Source organism: Mesitornis unicolor, unplaced genomic scaffold, assembly GCF_000695765.1.
Source record: "Mesitornis unicolor isolate BGI_N332 unplaced genomic scaffold, ASM69576v1 scaffold42677, whole genome shotgun sequence".
NCBI classification, from domain to species: domain Eukaryota; kingdom Metazoa; phylum Chordata; class Aves; order Mesitornithiformes; family Mesitornithidae; genus Mesitornis; species Mesitornis unicolor.
Genome location: NW_010197881.1, coordinates 2485 through 27353, shown reverse-complemented (window position 1 = coordinate 27353; position 24869 = coordinate 2485). Strand labels below are relative to the sequence as shown.

Here is a 24869-nt window from a genome sequence, read left to right as displayed (position 1 = left end):
ACATTTTTAATAGTAATTCTGACAATTTCTAACTTTTTAATATATCACAATAGAGTTTTCTATTATTATTTTTGTATAACAAATGAGTTTATCTTTGCTTTCCAGTACTTCTGCTGCTTCACTCGTGTACATCTATCACAGCAGTGCTGCGTGAGAGCGCAAGCTTATTATCCTTGCAGATAAGGGAATGGAGGCAAAGTGACTGTGTCTCCATAAGGCAATTCAGAATATCTGTGACAGAAGTGAGCTTTTCTCCAAAAAAACATTCAGAAGGTCAAAGCATGGTATCAGTCTCCTAAATAGCAGGAGCCAAAAAGCAAACTAAGAGAAAAAAGCACCACACAACACGTCTCCAAAAACACTACACATCATTACTCTTCTCTGAGTGAACTCCTCAGCATCACACACAACTCCCAACTAAGGTCGTCTTTATTTCAGTTTAACATGTCCAATGCTTTTACCACATTTACCCATCTTTAAAATACAAAATGTACTTCATCTTATGAACTTTACTGCGTCCTCACAGCTTCCAGCAACATGTTGGTTAATCAGGGCCCCGTTGCTGTAGATTCAAACACAGCCACAGCTTGATTGTGTTCCAAACTGGGACTCACAGCAGTTTCTTCTTTATTCAAGATGGTTTTAAAATATCTTTAACAAAGTTCCAATCACTGTTAAATGATCTTCCCTTACATCTAGCACAAGTGTCAGTGGGCAGGTAACCCTCAACAGAGCAAGTCCACCAACGTTCACTAGAAACATAACACCTACTTCCTGTACCCTTAAACGCTCAGGTTCATTCTTACAGTTCACATGAAGCTTCACAGATTAACACCCAAACTCATGTTTATAAAGGACAGGTCTGTTAATGCCACAGTCACACAAACTCTTGTTCATTTCTATGTAGTAAGAAGCAACTGTATCATGACAATGGGAATCAGAACAAGCAAAATTCAGTAGAAGTTATTTCCATTAAAAGAGCATTTGTATCACAAAAGCAAAACTCCCACAGACCAAGTTCCACATAACCTGACTGCACGGCTATTTATACTGCATCTCCCATATCACTGATGTTACTACCACATTTTTACTAAGATGAGACTGTGCCAAATCTCAAGGTTGCAGGAGATGCAGACCGCACTGCTCACCATAGCTGGGAAGCGCTCAGACCAGCTACGCCAATGCAGTCCTGCTGTGGGGGGACTGGGGACTGAACAAGACTTGCTGCTGGGAAAATCTTGCACAACTCTTAGGTTTGTTCTAAAAAAAAAAAAACCAAAAAATTCCTGCAGGAAAAAGCTTGTTGGTCTAAACTGAAACCTGCTTTTTCTTACAGAAGGCCTCCCCACCTGAATGGGTGACACTCAGCCCTCCTCAGTCACTGCACCACCAAAGCCATCCCAGCACTTCTCGTAACCTCACCAAAGGGATGTGCTCTCCTCTAAGGGAACAGAGAACCGGACCCTCTAGATTGGTGTGTTCCAGTCCTAAAGCTCTGAGGTACCGCAACGCTGGCTCAGTGACAGTAAAGGGTCGTTCATATCAAGTTAAGGTTGCTTCAATATAAATGGAAAAGGTACAGTTTATATTCATTAAATGAACAACCAAAGTATTCACATCTCCTACACAGCTCATGGGAAGTTTTTGTGACTATTAATGTCAAACAAAGAAGTCAAAGGAGCACAGACCCCCAATAAAGAAGTTTTGAAATTTGATTTCTGATATTTTAAAATCTCCTGTTGTTACAAACCACACAAGTGTCTCCTGAAACGGTAAAATTACAGGAGGAAAAGTTCCCATTTCACCTTACTTGTGCAACTGCCAGCAGTTTTGGACAACCAGCTTCACGTTCGGAAAAAGTTTTCTCTGTTTCAGTCCCTCACAAAGCAACAGGAATGAAAAATTACTTAAAGAAATTACGAACTTAAGGAAGGCAGTCTCTAAGTACAGCCAAATTAAACTTTGAACTCATCAAAACTACATTAAATTGTAGCTGCTAGCACTTCATATGCTCAGTAGTGTTCCAGTGTGTTTGCACACAGATGCCTTGACACGGTTATACAAGCAGAGTGACATTCTTAACAGCCCAAGAACTAACACAGAAATTGTTTAATTATAATCAAGTTTCCATGCAAAAGAGATCAACCATGCTGCAATGCAAAGCCAGCAATGGAAAGAGTAAGCATAAGGCAAAAGTGCAATGAACCAAATTTGTGTCTAAAGAAATTCTCCAAAAGCAAAGTGACATCAAAACTGAACCCATCTAAAAGGCCACACCAAATTGGTAAAAAGCCCAAACTCTGAACTTTTAGTATGATTTACCTCTGCTCATCAGGATTTTTTTTAATTTCTGCAGCGTTTATCTAAGTGCCTTTATAAACCACTTCCTATGTCCATGCTTTAAAATAATAATTTAAAAAATTGCAGTACTCATTTGTGTCTGTAATTGCAATCAGAAGAGAAGAGGACAGCAGAGCCAAGCAGAACGGCCACTTTGCCCACATCGGCTCAGCAGAGCAGCTCTGGAAAAAACAGGGCAGAGCGTTCCACGTCGTGCTAACGCTGTGACCACCTCTGTTTGCAGCCACCTGTATAAACAGCGAACTTAAACAGGTTAAAGCAACACTTCAACTGGTTTTAACTGTTACTCCGCACTCCTGACCTCCCACCTGGGAGGGGACTGGAGACTCAAGAACTGCTCTGCTGACAGGAAGACAACTGACCCCACGAGAACCCCCCCAACGCACAATCAGCTAAGGAAGCCAAACAAAAACTGCTCTTCTACCTGGAGTTTGTAAGACCATATTCTATTTTCTACCTAGACTGGAAGGCAATGTTGAAAACAATAAAAAACAAATGTGTAAATAATTCTTGACAGTAACACAAAGGTTTTTCTGAAAGCAGATTAGCAAGAAGTACGGCCCAGCGCTCAACACACATCAGGCAACAGTTGCCTTTAAAGTATCACACTGATTTCTAGAATCATATTTAATATGATGAGAAATACTGTCAATTCTTTTCCAGGTTTTAAAAGTTTTGGACTACCAAAAGTGACGATGATATTAAAAAAATATATCTTTTGAAATAAACATCAAGTATTACCAGGCAGTAACAACAAAAATTCCCTCACTTCCTTCCAAGTACAGACACAGTCATCGTCACATTAAAACCACTAGTGAAATTCTTCAGCCAGTGTCAGGGACTACGGTTTCAAACAGGTTCCACCTTCCTGTTGTTCTTGCTGGCCTGACTTTAGAAGACACTGTCAGCTAAAAGATATCTAAAACATGAATCTTATTTCTAGCCATCTAGAACTCTATTTACGGAAGAGCTGGAGTCAATTTATTGCAAGAAGTGCAAGTTTCTGCACTGCTCCTTCTGAAATAATTCTGCTCTGGATTAAGTCAATACATAAAACTGTACTACAAGTTAACTGGCAAAATGTTTTAGTAAACAAGTCCCACACATTTAACAAAATAGGGAAAAAATAACCTTTCTTCAGCACAGAGGAGGTGTAGAAACAAATCTGAACACACAATACACATTTCCCCCACCTAAATAATCTATTTCCCATTATGCCCATTCACTTAAACTGCGTCGTAAGAGAACAATACTTGCACAATTCACAGTTCCGTAACTGTGTCACGGCAACCTATTTTTAGTTCCAAAAGCAAATACAGTACACAACTATGGTTTCTAGGCACACCACTAGGACCGACTCCTAAGTCAGCCCTAAACAGATGGGTAGATACAGAAAAAACTGTCTTCTCAGCTTCTTGCCTCATATGCCTTACAAAATCTGCTTCTGTGCCAGGCAGTTGGATCTTACGAGATAGGACTTTCTAAGCAATTTTTTTTTAAAGTGGCAGGGTAGGTTTTCCACACATTTCCTCTTATGCAGATTACTTCCCAACAAACACCAAGACACTGAGCCTTCACTCCTTGTGGAGTTATCTGTATTCAGACCGAGCACCACGTACAGCATTGCCTAGCTAGTCCCCATTTGTGCAAACCTGAGCCTGAGCTCACGAGGCATGAAAGAGACTTGAACAACTTTAACGGACACAAACTGGAACACAGGAGGTTCCACTCAAATTTGAGAAGAAACTTCTTCTCAGTGAGGGTGACAGAGCACTGGAACAGGCTGCCCAGAGAGGTTGTGGAGTCTCCTTCTCTGCAGACATTCAAAACCCGCCTGGACACCTTCCTGTGTAACCTCATCTGGGTGTTCCTGCTCCGGCAGGGGGATTGGACTGGATGAGCTTTTGAGGTCCCTTCCAATCCCTAACGTTCTGTGATTCTGTGAACTGCTCAAGTTAACAAATAGGTTGTGAAAACAAAAACCACCAGAATGAAAGTCTTTCCCATTTTAAATACCAGTATTAAAACCCCAAACATTTCAGGTAAAATTAAAGAGTTTTAAAAATCTGCTTAGGAAACGCTGTTTCTAGAAGCAAAGAATGCTCCCCACAGGCCACAGCCTACCATGATCCTGGATTTCCAGGGAACCCCACCTTTAGTACCAGGAGGGTTCAATCAACCAGGAAGGTACCATTTAGAACCAGGAAGGTTCACTGATATTCCGGACACACTTCTTGGATCCAAATTAGCACCTTCTCCAGTGCAACACAAGCTAACTGGAAAAACTCCACACAGCTCTTCTGGAGAGGTGAAAGTGAACAAACTTTCACTTGGCTGTACTCAACATCTACACAGATTTGGACTCGACCAGTGTGAAGAATGACCTATTACTGAGCTTAAAATTGGAAATTAATTATACCCGAATAAGCACATTTAATATAATTTTCCCCGATAAAAGGGAAGTTACACTGCCGTAATTTAAGTCAAACTATGACAATGGAACAATTATAATGTCCTGGCTCTGACCTGACATTTCTAAATGGTAACAGAAAAGTCAAAGATACAATTCGTACCGACAGTATACAATAAATGAGAATGTTTGGCCAAAAGTTACTTGAGAAATAATTTGCTGATACTTAGCACATCAGTTAGAATAGTGCTCCGCTATAATTGTCCAATTACTTTCACAACATATGGTCCTTTAAATATTAATAACATTGTTTAAATGAAAAACTAACAGACAGCTGAAGAAAATAATCTCAAGGGAATAAGTATATTGCAGTAATTTATAACACTGCAAATTACTCAAACGGCATTGCTTGGGCACAATTTTTGATCCAACCAGCTGCCACCCTGGCTGCATCAAAAAGCCGCATCCAAAGCACCGAGAAGCTGGAGACACCTCAGCTCTGTCTGGACATGATGGACCTCGGTGGTGTCCCAGCTACTGCAGAGGTGTTAACCAGGCAGAGCAACTGATTTGCAAGATTTGCTTTCTATTCATGGACAACAAAACAAAAAAAAGGAAAACAAGAAACTTCAAAGGGAAAAGAGGACTTTCCAGCTTATTCAAGTATCAGTCTTTCTAAAGAAGCAGAAAAACACACTGAACATGACTTAACTTCAGAACTGGGTATGAATCTTGCTTCCTGGAGATCCTAAAGTGCCAGCGGCAGAACCTGGCAAGAGACCTGAAAAGCAATCACTGCGAATCCTTTAGCACTTTTCCCCTAATCTTCCATAAGTGTCACTTCTGACACATGAGACTGGACCACACAAACCATTGGTCCGACCAATCCTGGCACGGATTCTTAGAAATTCTTTCTAGAAATTTCAGCAGACCAAGATCTTTTTGCCACTGTGTTACAGAGGACGTGTTCAGTACCACGAATTTTATTTTAAAAATTTTAAATTGGTAAATCATCAGACAAAAGGTGGGGTGGAAAGGGAGAGGAAGAGATGCAGACAAGAGGGATCCCCCTTTCCCCTCCTTTGAAAAAACAAAACACAACAAACAAAAAACCCAGACAAACAAAACCAAACGAACACAAACAGAACAAATTTGCCTCAACAGAGAGCCAGACAACTGTCTTTGGCTTGTACTTTCATACATATGACCATTCAGAGCAGTCCAATAGCGATTTACTGACCATTGCCAACCTTGTCAGGGTGCTGCTGCAGCTCAGCACAGCTCACCACTGCGCCTCTCTTAGTCAGCTGCAGTTTGTTGACTTTACAAAACGGCCGTTCTCAAACTTTTGAGTTCCTCCCCTTTTCTGTTACAAGAACGGGCTGGACTGTACCTGCAGGAAGGTACATGGTTAGAAAGCTGCTCAAACACAGCGGGGAGAGCAGCTCAGGAGAGCTGGGGGTGCTGGGGAAAGCCACGTGTGGAGGGAAGGTTGGAGGAGCAGAGCTGCCCCAGCAGCCACCACTCAGCCTGGGGTGGGTCCCGCAGAGGCTCGGGGATGGGCTCCACGGCTTCTGCTGCGCCCCTGGCAGACCCTGCTCCTTCCAGACATCTTCCCAGCTACCGGGAAGAAATGTACCCCACTTTAGTAATCACTAACACACAGCAAGTCAGACAAGGCTTTCCTCTGAAACGTTTAACATACAGAATTACAAAATCTCTCTCTCCACAAGTTTAACAGAAAGAGAAAACCAAGTTTATTCCCACAAGCTGCAAGAGCGTCTTTTCAACATATGCAAACAATATGCAGAAATGCCCTATAAATCGACTACTTGGAAATCAGATAACATCACAGATCTACCTACAGCATAATGATATTCACTGGCATTTCCTCACGCACTTTCATGCAGGAATTAAGCAAGACCTTCCAGGAGTTCAGACCTCCTACAGAACACCACATAACCAACTGCATATGCTGTGTGCTCCAAATTCATTTACGAAATGTTTAAGTCGTGTTACTTCAGTAGGTTATTAATAGTTGCTGTTGGCAGAGCAAAGCTACATTTCTCTAAAAACATAAATCATGTAAACATAGTCATTAATATTTTTATGTGTAGGTTTTTTTCTAAAGCACTGTACTGGCATTAGCAAGTCAATCCTCAGCCTTTCCCAAGGGGTAGATTAAGTATTAAAGTACATCCAACATGTGGCATTATATCAGTTTACCCTTAGCAGCAGTTACACTCACACAATTAGAGCAAATTCTCTGTCAGCTTCATTATTTGAAACCAGAAGCTGATGACAATGCTGAATTTTACCAAGTGATTCTGAGGGGAAAATCCCAGCGGACGACTTACAGTCCGAGTTGTGTATGTACATATTGTCACTATAGGGGAAAAAAATGAGAATAACTCTTTTCACACTACATGGTAATTATGCAATCCACAAGGTATGAAGGTAGTAAAAGCATTCTGTCTCGAGCACCGTGCCTCGGAGAACACTCCAAATATTTGTCTGACCTAACTACGCATTTATCATTTCAGCATTAGCAACTGATAAAAAAAAAAAGAGGAGAGAGAACAAGTAGTAATTTCACCTTGGGCAATCAACATTCATATCCAGCAATAATATTCAGGAAATGCCCCAAGTCTCAATCATTAATAAGTATCACCACACCCTGGAATATTTTACTACATATCTGTATTGACATCATGAGATCCAAACTTCAAACGTAATTGCTTGCTATTTTAAAGACCTTCTCGGAATTAAGGGACACTGGCTACAACTGCATATCTAAACTCCACCTCCGTGCCAAGGTAACAGACAACTGAATCAAAAATCTGTAGTCTCAACTTCCAACTCCTCAACAGTTTGAGGACTTATTAGGACATTTTAAAACATAAACAATCACCTTCTGGAAGACTGAATGTAGAAAACATGAACCTCAGACTAAGAGGGACTCCTGGTATTTAATGAGAAGCAAAGCAAACCTTTATCATTTCACCTCACTTAGAATCACGCATCCACTATACAGCTTCTCAAAGTATTTACAGCTGCACCCCTGAGCTTACACAGCCCAGCTTCTAGTGAACATCAAGCGCATGCAGATTGCTGTAGGAACCAAACACGACCCTGGACACCCAGCACTGCTCCTGAGTCCCACGTTACAGCTCCACAACAGCCGCTTCAGCAGACACCTGCACCTAAGGAGTCTTCACACCACGAGCTCAGGGAGGTGGAAAAGGCAGCACCAGCACAAGGCAGGCCCTGCATGGCTGCTCAGGGGCGCCCGGACCACTCTCCTGACTGTACTCACACCCAACTGACCCCTACCACGCAGAAACGGCTGTGGAGTCCTCAAACAGGCTGGGGCGAGGGCCTGAAAACCAAATACTACCAAATCTTAATGCATTAGATTTCCTCAACAGAACTAACAGAGAACGCAGAAGTCCACTGACATTCAGATACACTGTAATCACTTTTGGAATACTATCCAATGAAGCTTCTTAAAAAGATCAGATCCAAGAAGCAGAGATTTAAATGTTTAAATGTTTACCACCTTCTGCAGTATTATTATTTTGAAAGATACTAAAGAAAAAACTGAAATAATTAATGCATTCGCTTTCATTTTGCAAAAAGGACGTTTATTTTTGTGACAAAGATGTTCTCCACAAAGTAACTGGGTGTCCTTTTTTGTTGAAGCAAAAGCTAGACAAGAAAAGCAATAAGCACACTGTGAATACCATGAAATTAGGCGATACCTGTGCTTGAAAACCTGAAGCTGAAGGCACTGCAGTCATATTGAGCACCATCCCATATACAACTACTATACAAAGGGTTAACGCCCAATATGTGCCCGTTAGTTGTCACAGATAACAATAGTTAGAGCTCAATAAATTGGTAGAAGGATTACAGTGCAGTTTTATTACTACCTCCACACTTTTACTGATGTGCTTATTACTCTTTTTATAGCATACTGCTCTTGAGCAACCAGTTTATAATATTTACCCTTTTAAAACTAGGTATACAGAGAATACATGTATATAAAAAAGGGAAACTAATTTACACGGCAATACCGGTGAAGCAGCTAACACGCTGCATATGTACAGTAATCACACACATCTTGCACAGATCAAGCTACTTACAAGCCTAGAGGCCAGAAGACAGCTGCCAAAATCCACGCACTTTATGCACTACAAAAAAGCATGAAGTAGGACTGGTCTTTTTCTTTTAGAAGATGAGGACAAAAATACTGCCACTACAAACGGTTTTTGTATACACACCACACACACAGACTACTCTTCTATCTCTAAATTACCTCTATTAGCGGCAGTACGTCAAAAGACATTTTAGTCCAACACAAAGAAACCTTAGATGTTGAATGTGGCAAAGATACTACATAACAGTGGGATGTTTTTTCATTATGCTTTAACCATTTCCAAGTGCAGCTCTTTTGTATGCATTCATTAATTTAATATATCCTTAAACCCAGAATTATCTAGCATTGTTTTCAGTCCCCACATAAAAAGCAACAAGTACCCCCCACACACACATAAGGCAAAGAAAACCTCTTCTCAAGCGTGCACTGCCTTTGGGTCTGTGATGTGGACAAAGAACACACAGACCGTGATTCAAAATGTGTATGTTCTCTTAACAGCTGAAAATATCACACTTTAAAACACCTTACACTCCTGAGGAAGCAGGATAGCAGAAATGCGCCTTGCAACGATAAGCTGTGAATTTGCACACAGAGAGTTCATTTCTGGTGTTTATCTGCATTGCACAGAAAAATGCCTCCTACGTTGGACTGTTTCTTCTTGTTCATCTTAGCCTGAACAATGGCAAAATGAAAAATGCACCTGTGTGGACATTCAGTGTGTAAACACACACTTCGCACAAAACACCCTGCATATAAAAAGCCCCACTATGTCTGAATCACGTTCAACACATGTGTGTGTCCCATGGACACTGACTGTAACTTGGAACTCATCCCAGTTTGGGTATAAATTGAACCAGGGACTCAACATAGCCTCATTTCTGACACATTTGCAGTACATCCCCTTTTTACCACTCTTACCCAGAAGTGGAATAAGCAAGTTTCTCAGACCCTCACCTTCAAAAATAAATGAGTGGGAAGGAAAGCATTAAATTGTGACTGGGACCAACTGCCCTCCAATCCAAATTGTGGGACAGCTTGATTTACTGAGAGCTTAATGGCACACAGCTCTAAATTCCAGACAGAATGTGACTGAGGGAAAGTGGGTGTTCACAGTGTCAGAACCTGCCTTAAAAGAAATGCATCAGAATTACTGCTTCTTAGGGGTTAGTTACATACAGAATTTTAAAACTACATTTTCACATAGGCAATCATTGGCAATGGTGTCCTAAATTAAAATCAACTCAAATTAAGGCAATCTCAATTCAGATACTTTCTAACTTGAGTCCTCAATAATGCTGCTTCAGTCAGCCTGTGCGTAATACACACAGCTCTTTTGAACTGCAATGAATCTGTGATAAAAACTGGACAATCTAAATGGAGAATCATTTTTCCAAATCAGATTTATATTTCCATTATTATTATTTGATTGCTATGATAGTTTGTTTACTGCTCAGATCACATTTTACACAGGAGGCAGAACTGTAAAACAAACTACTTACTGCTTTATAAGCACTACAGAATTATGAAGTAATAAAGGACCTACACACAATCTATCATATTTCTAGTCTGGAAGGCCTTCCAGGTGATAAATATTTCAATGAAAACCGAGGCACTGCAGGTGCATCAGCATGAAATGAATAGATAGTGATGGCTATGTATGGTATGTATCAGCAAACACACGAACAAAACTCTTCAAAACCCTTCCAGTCACTCTGCAGTCCAACCAGAAGGCACAGGGAGTCAATACAGGCAGGAGAAAGAAATACATATACTAATACTAAATTCACTCCTGCCCTCCTGGGACTACATCCTGCCCTGTGCTCTATGAGGCATAAACATAATTGTGCTTCACTCACTGAAAAGAAAAAAAATAGTCTTTATTTAATAATCTTACGATTCCTTGATTAGTGCTTGGGAAATAAAAAGCACTGCTTAAGTGCTAAAATATTATTAGCTTTTTCAGAACACCAGCTCCAAACTCGCCACTCCCCATTTCCTCCTTTTGCAACTCTTTTCATTCATGTCATCAGAAGGCATCTTATTTTCAGCAACAACTACTCGCTTCATTTTTGTAAATGCTGCTGGATGTGCAGAACTTCTATTGAGGTTGCTTGGCAACCAGCGAGATGTATCAGAAAGAGAGATAAGGTCCAGAATGAATGGGATTCAAGAGAACTATATTTGGTTTCATTAAGAGATGCTAATGCACTCAAATCATACCAATTTGAATTCTCCACACTAAGGTGAAATTTCGCCGTTTCTTTCAAAATACAGACGTCCATAATCACAGAGTCCTGCGTAATCCATTAAGCCACCTCCTCAGGCACATACGTGTCTGCCTGTACAGAACAGACTTCAGAATCAGGGTTTGTACCTGGCTTCGCAGTTTGGTATAGCAAGGAACAACCAGGTAACGCAAACCCTTAGTATTTTGAAGAATTTTAGGCCAGAGAGGGTAGTTAAATACTTCAGTCTGCCTTTCAATGTACCATAAGCCACTGTGCTTCTCCACGTACTTTATTATCACGTTGAAATTTCAAATGAAATAATTTTTCCTGAAGTTCACAATTTGAAATGAGATGAGATTGAGCATCCAAGACTCCTGCAATGGCAGAGAACTGATCATAAAAAGTCTGCCCTAGTAATTCAAAAAGCCTCATGCAGCAGAAGATGGAAACATGCCTCTCGGTTCCTAGTGAAAGAGTTTCTTTCTTATCTGAAGCTCTTCAACTAAATTTATCTGGATCATGTGAGTAAGAACCAACCACTCTGGCCCAAAAAAGGATCTTCTAACATCACCTCAGACCCTGCCCAATCGCTGATGCTTCAGAAGGAAATGAAACAGTGACAAAACACAACTAGCAAAGTATCTGACGGGACAAACACAAAACCAAAATTCAACCCTCACGCTCCCCCACCTCTCTGATCCATGCAGGCAAACGCAGGACTCCAAGGTTTCAAGGCTTCAAATCCCAACAGACCTGCATATATCATACCGATGTTCAGAGTAATAAAGGCAAAAATAAAAGCCCACAGTTGTGAAGGAAGCGGGTAATTTACAGCAGGCACCCTGCTCCCCAAGGCCAGGGTGGCCCCCACAAGCATGTGAGCATCAGGAAAGCCATTATCTCCAGAAGCTGGATTGAAATACAGTTTAAAAATAAACTTGTCCTTCCCTGAAAGAGCTCAAACGAGGCTTCCTCATCCCAACAAATTATTTCCATTAAAGTACCTCTGGTGGTAAGGAAGTGAATCTCATGCCTGCCTTCATTTTTAAGTCTCTTTCTTGCACAGCGTGGCACACATGGCAATGAAATCGCGTCTGCACACCCTACCTGTGACCCTTGTACAGCGCCTGTGGTGTTTCCTTTAAATTCTTCTCAGTAATCCCACATCCTTCATGAGATACAACATTTTAATAACGCTTGTATCAGTGGACGCCCACTTTATTACTGATGTTTCACTTTCCCTCTTAGACATCCAAGCCTGCATTTGTCTTTTTGCCACAAAAGGCATACTAAGCTCATTAACTAATTGACTTTCCACTCCTTTTCCATTTCTTACAGATACAATCTACACTCTGACACCCAGGAGACTGTCTCACATCCAGAAGTATTAAAACAGATTTATGAAGTACAACTTTTAAACACGTTATTCAGATCACCCTAAGAGAGTAACCTGACCTGGAATCACCCACGCAGCCAGTCTGCAGAGAGGGGTTTCACGTCGGATGGAGTCAGCAGACCAAGGAACCATCACATGCACTGAACCACCAGTTCCCTGGAGGCTTTCCAAGGAGTGGTCCCTCACTGCCTCTGGTAACCGCTGCACCGACAGCCCTACCAGCAAGCCAGCTTTTACATTCCCATAGTATATGCACTGTTTATTCCACACAATGCAATTTTCAAAACCAAAATAAAATGTGATATTACATCAAATAGCAGAAGAAAGCCATCGATACCGAGACAGCTGATAACATCAGTCAGATCTATAATCCTGCCAAAAAGGCACAGATCCATTCACAGGAAGATCTCACTATAGGTGGATCTAAGCTGACCATTAGTGATGTTCTTCTTGTTCAACCTTGCTGCAATAAAACATTATAAGTAATAATATTAAATTAAAATGCCTATATTTTACGTCAAGCATCTGGGAAACCTCTTTAAGCAATGGAATAGCTCCCTTTTTTCCAAAAATTATAAAGAATTTAACATCCGTGTATCCTATAGCTTCCCACATAGCTGCTTTGGGATTCTTGTCCATTATTCATTCTTGTTTTGAAAACACCCATATTCTAACAGACAATCCTGGTATTTGCCCATCTCACAGATGCTGAACTTCCCTTTCTATTTGCAGCACTGCATAGGATGGATACATGTTTCGGTCTGGGGTTTTTTTGTTAGGTTTGGTGGTTTTTTTTTAGTAATAAAACATCTATAGAATATTTTTGCTTTCTCTACATAACTATATATAATTTTACCTTCTGCATTCAGGAATAAATCTATGCCCAAACAACAGTTAACTTGCCATTTCTAAGGGAGCTAGATCTAGTAGGGTTTTTTTTCCCCCAATAATGTTTGTGTATTAAATATTACTTATGGACATCATCTAAAACTATCACGTGTCCACTTTTCCTTCACCCTTCTCCCCCTTTTTAACAACACTTTTTAAGTTTCCAAAGCCTGAATAAAATTGTGAGGGAAAGAGCCAGACAATACGTTGCCAGCACTATTTATTTCAAAGTGGCTTTTCTTACTCCCTAGAATTGTGCAAAATTAGCAGAAATGCTTCACTAAACTCAGTCTTTTTCACATTTTATCTACCCCCTTGTTTTCCAGTGGTGTCAAAATGATTTTCAGGTAACAGAACACTATGAAGTACTTTGGTGATAAACATAAGGAAAAGAAATATATGATTGCATACATATAATATATGATTGATGATGCAGTTCCATAAAATGAAGACTTTCCAATTAAAAGAAGGCAAAACACAGAGGCAGGAGGGAGCACCCTGAATTCCCAGTGGTTTGGTGAAATGGAGAGTCCGGTGACGCAGCTCCCTCCCATTTTCAAGTCAAAAAACTAAAAGGGAAAACAGTTACATTTGCAGTTTTTAATGTGTAAAAGTTATGGAACGTATTTTTATCTACAATGTTCAGCACAAGCAGAACGTGTTCCTATGAGTAACTATTTTGAAACAACATTAATCATTTTTACATATCAAAAGTAAAAGGCTGAATCTAATTTACAGGCATCTATTTTAGTACGCTTCAAAACCCAGTACTGAAAATTCAGGAACTTCCTACTTCAAAGCAATTAAACAACAAAAAAACCCCAAGCAACCCCATAAAGCAAATCTTCCAGAAAGTTGCTGTGAAATGCACTGACACAAAGTATCAGAAACATTAACTTAAAATTTGTACTGACACTGAATTCTGCAACTGTTTTGTGAAATACCTGGAAGTGTAGAAAGTGCAGGTGAGGACAGGAGAACTGGAACTGCTCTTCCTGACCTGCACTTGGACCAGGGGCCGTGTAGTGGGTTGCTCAGAGTATTATTAGCTTTCCCGAGAACTCCCAGCACTTAACTGAGCCTCTCTCCTTTCAGATTTGTCACTCTTTTAAGGGAAAAAGAAACAATAAAAATCCTCAGCTTTGCATTGCACTTGAAGTTTTTCCATGAATAATGCAGTGCTATGATTATATTCTCATTTCAGAAAAGAAAACAAGTATTTAATTAAATCTTTTCAGCAAATGGCTACGTCCTTCTGATTATTACATTTTGCTTATTTAAAAAAAAAGTTATTACAACTGTAAGTTTTCATCTTTATCTTGAATGGCCTTAAACTGCTAAAAGTAACACAAAACATGTGAAGCCATGCCAATCACTGTTATGTAATTAAATTGAAATTCATCAAACCAATTAGTTTAATTGTTCCACAGTAAACCACATTAAACCAAATTTAGCCAGCATATTTCTTTTTAAGTTATTTAAATTATCAGGGTTAGAACAGGTATTACACAGTTTTCTGAACTTACTGTGCTGTGTCCCGTTACACATTTATATCTATTTAAAAAAAATATCAAGCAAGATATGAGCAGGGCATCCTTTCTCATTGCAAAATTAGGGAAGAAACCGACTTCACTGATACTCATTTCCTTGCAACATTTTCTACTTAATATGAACATTTATATTAAATAGAAAATTGCATTGGCAAAACAGAATAAAAATGTTTTAACTTGAAGGAAGCAAGCAAGAAGAAAGTATTTAAATCACTGTGATTACGAAGGCAGCAGTGAAGCCCCAAGGCAGCTGTGAAGTTGCCATCGAGGGCTAAATGTCACGTCACGTCCGCTGGGACTGCACTAAAGCTCCCGAGGAAACACCACACACCTCTGCCTGCTCCACTGGTTCACCCACCACCGCTCCTGGGAGGCTACAAGGGTGCAGCTAGGAGAGATGATGATTTCCTGGCGCCTTAACTCAAAAGACAAGTGAACGGAATGACTTATTAAATAGCTCTTTGGAGAATACAGCCAGCACCAGGCAGCTAACAGAGAAGGGTCACACGCCTCCTCGTACTTCTGTAATAGCAAACATCTTAAAGCAGAACATCTCAACAGGACATTCCACGACTACATTCCTCAAAAAGCAGGTAACTTTGCCCCTTAGCTGTCAAAAACACCTCCATGTATTGCTGTTCCTAACTAAGCAAGCTCAGCTGTAAACAAGTAACTCTAATTAACTGCATGCTTACACTGGAGTACAGTCGTAGAAATAATGATTAAAAACTGGTGCAGCTACGCTTGCACTGTGTCCCAAATACTCCCGTATTTACTAGGAACTCATCATTCAGTTGTCAGAGTAAAATAAAGGGCATATTATTTTCAACATCAGGATTCAAGTTACACTTAAAACACCCCACCCTCATCAGTGGAAATTCCTTCATTTCAACTTGAGACCTTTGAATGACCAAGAATAAGCTGAACAATTTCTGTATCTCAGCTCTTCGTCAGAGATGGGACCTGGGCAATCCTAATACACAAACATGATATATCTGAAAATAAAGACAGAGATAATGCCTGCTGGATGATACTTCAAAACATTAGCTACACCTGCCTTGATCTAGGAGACACTTGGGAAGGACACTTACAAACTTAGAACAAGAGTAAGTAGTGCTCTTCATTTTAAAATAAAATCCTCAAAACCCCACAAAGCTGCTCCCCCAGCCCAGGAGAAGAAAAAGGACGGGACACATCTTTGCTCTCACCAAACCCATCCCACAGAGACCAAAACAACGCAGGAAGCCCAGCAGCCTAAGAAATAACACTCATATCTAGATTACTAGAAGGAGCCAAGAAAGGCACAGCATTTATTAATAATAAATTGTATCTTATGGCACAAACACACTAGGTTTTAACATAGTGAAACTGAAAAAAAATTCCCCTGGATATGACTTGCAAGAGATAAAAAGTAGCCATGTAATGAAGGGGAATCTTCAGGCGTGGCAATAATGTGAAGGTACAGTTTCAATACCAAAAGGTAACCTTCCAGGAGCTTAAGAGGATAAAAAGTATTCTGTTCACATATAAAGTACTTCAAACATCCATCTGGACAAATGAGTAAAACTATTTTTTACTGGGAAAAAAAAATGATACACTGAATTTTTTTCAGGAAGGACACCGAAGTGTGGAATGTAGATACATGTTTAATATTGTCCACACAAAGTTCTATTTTTGAAGTGATCTAAAGTTTTTTTTGGGGGTAGTTAATATAGTTTGTGATTTATTAAATAAGTTAAATAGAATATGATGCATTGGCTTATACTAGGAGATGTTTGATTAAGATAAGAAAATGGAGAAAAAACACACCACTTCTACTTGAACTCATGAATGTGCAGTGTAAAAATATTTCAAAAAATGTTCCGAGTGCATTGAGGAAGAGCAGGACTTTTTTTAGCTGTTTTCTCTCAGTCTCACTCTTTCTCAGATACTGTCATCCAACTTCAACCAACTTGGAGGAGGGCTGCTGTTTCAGATTAATTTCTAGAAATTAAAATGAGAGGCTGACTACAGGAGAGACCAAAATTAGTGCTCCAGCGAGCAACAGCAGGACGAGTTCATGTAGATCTACACCAGCCACTGCCCATGGCGACTTTTGTCCAGGTAGCAGAAAAAAAAGGAAGATAAAGGCCAGGACGATCCACGAGTATTTAGGGGTCAGTGCTGCAGGAAACCTCACAGCCACAGAAGACTGCATCTGTTGGAGGAAACGGGAGACACTTGGAAAGCTGCAGGTCCTGTTGGGAGGAACCACAGATGCGGTAGGGGACTATGAGGGACTACTGCAGAAAAGATTTGGAAGACGCAGAACAAGTGACAGAAATCAGATTTCATTAGCTCAGCTACCCACAGAACAGCTCATTTTCTGTTTTGAGAAGGTAAAAGGGAATTTGCAAATTTTGGAAAATAAGGTTTATTTTCATTTGTTTGTATTTGCCAAAACTAATGGGTAAAATCCCACATCTACCATCAAAAGTCAAAATCCTCCCAGACCCCTTCACAATGTTTTCCGCACAGTAAATTCTTAAGCTCTCCTCTCTCTCCTTTGCTCCTCAAATGACATCACTCATGCTTATTCCACTATCCATAGTCATTGCCCTCAAAGCTCTCCACAACTCTAACTATAAAGCTTTCTCCTAGGTTGATAGCTGCCTATGCATACTTTAAAAGTTCTTGTGAAATCTAAACCTCAAAACAAATAAAACTACTGCCACAGTTTTGGCCAGTTCATTTACGTGCCAAATCACGTCTGCAGCATAAGCAGATTTAACTTAAGAGATGAGTTTACTACTGCGTGTTTCTTTCTCCCCCTTAAATAATAAAATTTAAATATTTAACTGAAAGCACAAATGTCAAGTTGCAAGGCCAGGAACAGTAATTCAATGCTTTGCTAGGAGAATTCAGTGTTTCCCACCAACCAGTAAACACAGGTAAGACCTATGCTCTGCTATGAGCAACACCTTGTTCCATGCAGTTATAAAAATGAAGAAAACTTTGTGTTCAATTCTCACTTTCCTTCTTTTACCTCAGTAAGAAAGCTTCTTGAAAAACCAAACACACAAAACAGACAGTGAAAAATAAAGCACAATGTAAAAATGAAAGTCCATGCTTTCTTTCAATACTGTGTTGTCATCTTTTCACTTATGGTTAGCCTGAGTCTACCACGAGCATCTAAAACCAGACTGAACCAACCAGCTTTTTAAACTTGCAGATTCCTTCATGCATCACTTTTCTGTAATGCTTTCCGGAAGCTAAATAACATCATTTTACACTCTGGAAAAAATAATCACTACACTTGCACACGGAAATAATTTAATTGCTTGATTTCAGAATGCCTCTGAGCAAAGTATAGGAGCTATTCCATTGACTGTTAGAACATCCAGCATCACAGTATGTCAATGCTCTTTGCCAAAGAAGACCCAGCATAGAAATTAGAAACTGTCCGGATTTTCTGAAAACTCATTTTACAGTATTTAAGAAGACATCCGAGTAGTAGATCTAAACACAAAACATTTGCACATGTCCCTGACAGAGAATGTCTCATATCTTAGGGCAACGGATCACAACAAACTTGAAAAAACCCCAAACTGGTGACTTTTGTTTCCTTTTTCCTTTGTAACGTAACGAAACATTAATGCTGCTTCACTGAGATTTACTTCTTCACAGAATGGAATTTTCCCCTTTGTAGAAATAGAAGTATTTCCAAAGCAAAGATAATGTCAAGCACATAAACACATTAAACAACCTAACAATTAAGGAATTTCTTGTTGGCTTAGGTTGTTTAACGTCACCAGACACTACCTCCCAATTCTTTCAAGTTCATGGAAGACAGTTATATTTAACTTGCATAAACATTTTGTATAAACTTTTACAAGCTATATGCAGCATTCAGTTCTTAATCACACTACTTATTTGCTGCTGGTATATTCTTGTCTTTTGACAAAACTCAATTACAGAACTGTGCCAGTTCTTAGGACAAGACCTCAAATAGACGGAAACATGCATCCTCCTCCCCTCTCCGCCCACACCTCCACTTTATGTTCTACAGCACCAATTTCGACCAAAACCCGTACCCAGTTGCTCGGCTGGAACGGAACCTTTCACAGTCTCGAACAGAGATGTACAGCAAACTTTTCCAGCACGCTAACACCTCGTCTGTGGCCCAGAACAAGAGCCGAGAAAAAACAAGCGCTCTCCGCCTCAAGTCTGCAGAAGCCTTGTGATGATTGATGCAAAGAAAGAAAGAAGTGGGGGGCGGAGGGGGGAAGCCAGCACACACCAAGCCCACCCCCCCAACTGTCAACATTACTCAAAAAACAGGAAAAAGTTAATTTTGTTGCCAATAGAGTAAAATACAATAAAGTCAGTTTGTTTCTTGGCAAGGAACTGATGCGACCATTCTAAAAACATGGCATTGGTACACAAATCTAAAGGAACTGTAGCAGCAGAGCAGTAACATCTCTGTACACAAACCAGTATCAGCCATTAGGACAGAATTTGCTATTTTAAAACACTTGGTTATCAACATTACACTTTTTCCTCACTCATAACATTAACTTCCCTTCCGTAAAATCACACGCATAAAAAGACCAAAGTTAGAAAAACAAAGCACAGCATCAGATGGCAGAAGGGTAAAGTTATGAAGACAGGAGTTATTTCAGTAAAAAGAGAGACTGTCACTGACCAACGTGGCTAACACCATTTACTGCTTTATGTAAAGTAACGGTGGTACTGCAGTTCAACTTTTGGTGGACAAGACGTATAAAGAAAAGGCTAGAAAGCATCAGTGACTACTTTTCCTTCCTCACAAACTACTAAACTGAGGTGAGAAAAGAGAAAAATTTCCAGATGTTTAAGAGGTTGGCTTGGCTTTCTTAACTTCCCCACTAAGAGAAAATAGATTTTAAAAGTACAAGAGAAAGGCAAATATACTTGTCTTCTAAGTCTTGCAGAACTAATACCTTTATTTTCTTCTGCCATCATTATTAACAAATATAATAAATACACAAACACCTATTCAACACTTCAGCATATTAGTTTAAGAAATAAAGTCAACATTATAGAACATAATTTGGGAAACTGAGGCTGAGAAGAGTTATCTGAAATTCCCTATAACCTCAAGACTTCCTGAATCATAAATACTATCCAAGCTTACTAATCACAAGGACACATTCCCCTTATTTGTCAATCCTGGTAGTGGATTTCATAAGTCACATTTCAACAATTTATTTCTATCTAAATATTTCTGCTTATACCACTTTTTCCCATGACACTTCAAAACTGCCTATCGCCCTTGCCAATTTCCCACTTTCTAAAATCGTGCCTGACAGTGACCCCCTCCTTAGAGTCTGTCAGCCAAAGCCACAGTGATCGCAGAGGGGAAATACGACTTTTTTTAGAAAGAAAAAAGTCAGTGAAAGGCCATCATCTTAGAAGCAAAGAACCCCAGTCCCAAGAATAACACAGAAGTGTTCTCTTTTTTCCTCTTCAACCTGAACTACACATTTACATTAATTCCCCCAACTACATTCCTTACTCCTCTTGTCCTCCCTTTCCTATTTTTAATCCTTTCTGGTTCATAAAGAATGGCATCAGAACTTCTGCACAGTCAAAAAGAGAAGGTTTTAGAGGGATGCTCACAAAATGCAGAGACCTGCACCTCTGGAACAGCCTCGTGAGAAGACAGTTGAAGTGCTGAGGAGGGAGGGAAGTCACAGGCTTCCTGCTATTACAAGCCAAACTTAAACCTCTTCTACATCACAAGGGGCTCTGCTGCTGGCAGTAATCCCAAGAGTAGAAAATTTAGTTGATATGGAGTCTTCATTATGCTTAAAAAGCAGCTCTTCCATATTAAAGATGAAGCACACTGGAAGAATCCTGTCAGGAAGCCATGCTCCCGTTACTTATGGAACTGCTGTAGGAAGACATCAGTTGAATGCACGGTCAACTGAAGCCATCCTGCAAGATCTGGAAGCGAGCTAAGCCCTTCCAAAAACTCCATCCGGAAAATCCTGTGCTGTACACCATGCCTTGCTTCTCCAATACTCTGCTCCGCTTACCAATGCCGCAGCACTGTTACTTCCCACACACCACCTTCACAACAGGAACAACAACAACAAAATACATATATTTCTATCTCTAACTCAACTACAGATTATAAAAGGAATACTGAAAAAATATTTAAGAGTCTTTACTGTAGTTAACTTGGCTAGAACTTTAACCACCTTCAAATCCACCTTAGCATTGTTAACTATTAAGCACATTAATTACCTGAAACACTTGATTCCATACAGTTCTTCAAATAATTAATTAGCTAAAGCGATCAGGACTGGAGTCCCAGAGGAAATTCTTCTAGTTTTGTAGAACCACATAGATTTCACCTCATTACATGCTATAACTCTAAGCGAGGCCAATTCACCTAAATACACGACAACTCTCCTACACGCAAAACAAATGAAAAATCCTCACATTCACTGAGGGAAGCTAGTGCATTTAGCACTGGATATCCTGTTTAGTCACCAGAAATTGAGTACTGCAGTAACACTAAAGAAAAGCTTTTGATTCCCTTGTCTGTAGCACGTTGGACATCTTTCGTAACAGGTATCCTCTTTCTCCTTCAGCTATCATCTATCGCAGGGCGTACAAATCAAAGGCAAACAAGTTTTAGACAGGACTTTAAACTGGATTTCTTTCAAGTCACATGAATAAGCTGCATCAACAGAAATAATTCAAAACTACAGTTACGTAGATGGACGCTAACATTAAAAGTCTCTTCATCTCCAGCATACTACAGTTTTCACCACCTCTCTGCTGTTATTCATCGCATCAACTGCGGTGTTGTATGCAAACAAATTTATGTCCTAGAACAACTGATAACAACATTGAGTGATGCTTTATTTTTCCTACTCTCCCAAAAAAACTCCCATGCTATATCTCATTATCTGAATCCCACATCATTTTTCCACAAGGTAAGTAGGGCAGAAAGGGAATCAACTGGGCAAAAAGGATAGCAGGGAAAGCAGCACAACATAGGGAGCAATTAGATACTTTGAAGAAAACACAAGTTACTTAAGGACTAATGTGTAACTTGCAAGAACTTCAAAAGACTGAAAAACAGCTTTCTCCCCCGGGTAAAGTGTATGTTATGATCAACTGATTATTTTTGGTAACAAAAACCTAAAACCAAATGCATTTTATTTCTTGTACATTTTTTATACATCACTTTTTAATTTGCTTTTTATGCACCTGAATATTCCAGTACATACAAAAGGACAAGCACAAAGGACTGCCTGCCTGCAAGGCAGTGTGCCACGGGCTGGACAACTTACTGCTCCCGAGTTGCACGCAGCTCCCCAGCAATTGAAGCGTGGCTCCACACTGGGGTACGCCGTGTGACCGGCAGCGGGGCTGTGCTGGCACAGGGCTGCTGGCTAATCCAGATCCCTTGCTAGGAGAAGGCAGATGCCAACAGAGGCTCTGGAGCCCAAATTTGCCCTGAAATTCAGCTGCACACTCAGCTCAGCCCCAACCTCCAACACAGAAGTGAGACACTCGAGGAACACAGCGCTGTTGTAAACCCCAGAGTGTGTCCCAGTCCCTCCTCAGCTTTGCAGTTTTTGGATGATGGGTCTCTGGGCTCTCAGTTTCACACGAATTTGGGTATGCAGCTTGTAGGGTTGAGAAGGTTATCTACCTAGGTAATACACCATTCATTACACAGCATCTGTTTAAGAGCATCTGTATGCTTAGAAAACTTAGCAGACCTGTGTTGGATAAATGGATTGATACTTCCAGAGGTGCCAGGGATCCTTGACTTCCACTTTCATTAATGAACTTTTTACTTAGCACCTGATGTTGAGAGCTACGACATCAAAGTCAACTTATGCAAATCTTTTAAGTCATGTAAGTCTTTTAAGAGGTCTTTAGTAACAAGAGTGGCCAAAATAATGGAGACAACTCAGCAGTAACGGGATGCAGTACTGGGCGCTAATGAAAATCAGTTGTCTTAGATAAAGAAAATATTCCCTATAAAAAGGAGCTAAAAACATGTAGCACAGAATGTAATCCAAAAGACTGTGTGCCTTATTCTGAACTAGCAGTTGGGGATTAGGAAGAAGCATTGTCCAGGCTCCTTGGCTAAACTTCTAGCTCAGACATTCTTACCAAAGAATTAACTACTGAAAGACTAGTGAAAGCTTCATCTTCCCAGAAAGGCAGGATTCACAAGACAGATGATACTACCAGAAGCTAGAGGATGCCAATACAAAAATATTATGTTTCAAAATAAGACAGACAAAACCAGTAACATAATCTAAAGAAATTAAACATCGAGAAGAGGTTCTGAAATTCCAACACCTTAATACAATTAGAATTAATCTAGCAGGTTTTGGTATACACACACACACACAGACTCCCTTGCAAGCTTAAACTAACATGCAGAAGAATCTCTTCCTACTCCCTTGCAAGGTTAGATGAAAAGTTAGCACACAAATGTTTCTCAAAAGACAAAATAATAGATTTCCATTTTCCTTATCCTAATGTCATTCCCCTCCTCACAAATAACAAATAACAGAACAGATTTAAGTGTAAACAAGAAAATCTTCTAGAAACACAATATAACACAGACCTCAGGACAAGCAAACACAAGAGAAGAGAGAAGAAAATATGACCTATTACCCCCCAAAATTCATAGTACAGCCTCATTTTGTGAGGAGACAGAAACAAAAGCCTTACTTACTCTAAAGAAAGAAAATCGCATTCATTTGGTACACTAACAGGAGACACGTTTACAGCAGTGTGAATCAATGTGCTACAGCAGAGGTAAATCAGTGTCAGCCATGTTGTGAAAGAAACTGCAGTTAAGAAAAAAACAACCACAAAACTCAAGCCTTAATCAAATCAGCTATACTGACCCTTGACATAAATCATTTTATAACGTTAGCTCTTACTCATTATTGGTGCATGACTTCTTCAAGTTAATGTCTATTAATCTCATCTAAAAATACACATCCAAATTCCAGAGACTGTGAAACAGTAGCAAGAAGAAAATATTCCAAGATATAAAACAACAGCAGTAACTACTGTGCCGTGCACAGACATCAGGTAGGTTGTAAAGTGAAGAAACAAATGCACTTACTCAGCATTAAATCCATTCACATGCAAGATCCTCATCTGTTTGACTATTGTGCTTTTACCGGATTCACCAGCACCTAGAAAATGAAAGTAAATCAATTTCAGAAGGAAGCATGAGTGATGAAGGGACACACCAGCATCTTTTCTTCAGGGTAGAAATCAAGAAAGTTGGTTTTCTCAGTACAAGAGTGAAAAGTGAAAGAAAAAGAAATAATTGCTTCTGGAAACTTCAGTTGTAACTAAAAATAAATGCCCAGCTCAAGTCATGTGTCAGATCTGAATCTGGGATCATTTCACTGTCCATTTTTCCAGTGTCAATGCTAAAAGCAGATTGCAGGGTTTGGAAGGAAAAAGGACAACTTCAACATTTTATAGAGAACACAATAGGGAACATCAAAATCTGCTTGCCTTGTCACTACTATCTGATGGAAAGACTAAGTCCATACTAAACCGAAGCATTTTTGTTGGATTCTTAAAAAATTTTAAGTTTGGCTGTGCTTATCATCACTTGGTCAAAAGACTGTAACTTCAGTCACAAGAAATAAAAGACATGGATACTCACATCTGAAAAAGGAAGGCATCCCCTTTAAGCCTCCACCCTCAAAGCTACAGAAACCTCCTTCTCCAATCTGTGTCTTGTAAGCAACCTCCCACCCTCTCTACACGCTCCAAATCAAGCACACGCACGACGAGATGCAAAGACCACCTCTTGCGGCTGCAAGCTCCAAACTGCCCCCCCCCGCAG

General features: G+C 39.9%; 1 protein-coding gene across 1 annotated transcript in view; it reads right to left on the bottom strand.

Annotated features, from left to right (window-relative positions):
• LOC104544162 (guanine nucleotide-binding protein G(s) subunit alpha) overlaps window positions 1–24199 on the bottom strand; it is a gene marked incomplete at its 3' end in the record, with an annotated part of 92560 nt that extends 68361 nt beyond the window's left edge. Inside the window, exon 1 of the mRNA XM_010188945.1 lies at window positions 24129–24199. Within this exon, the coding sequence (XP_010187247.1) occupies window positions 24129–24163 (35 nt within the window). The remainder of the gene's footprint in view (window positions 1–24128) is intronic.
• Window positions 24200–24869: the final 670 nt, after the last annotated feature.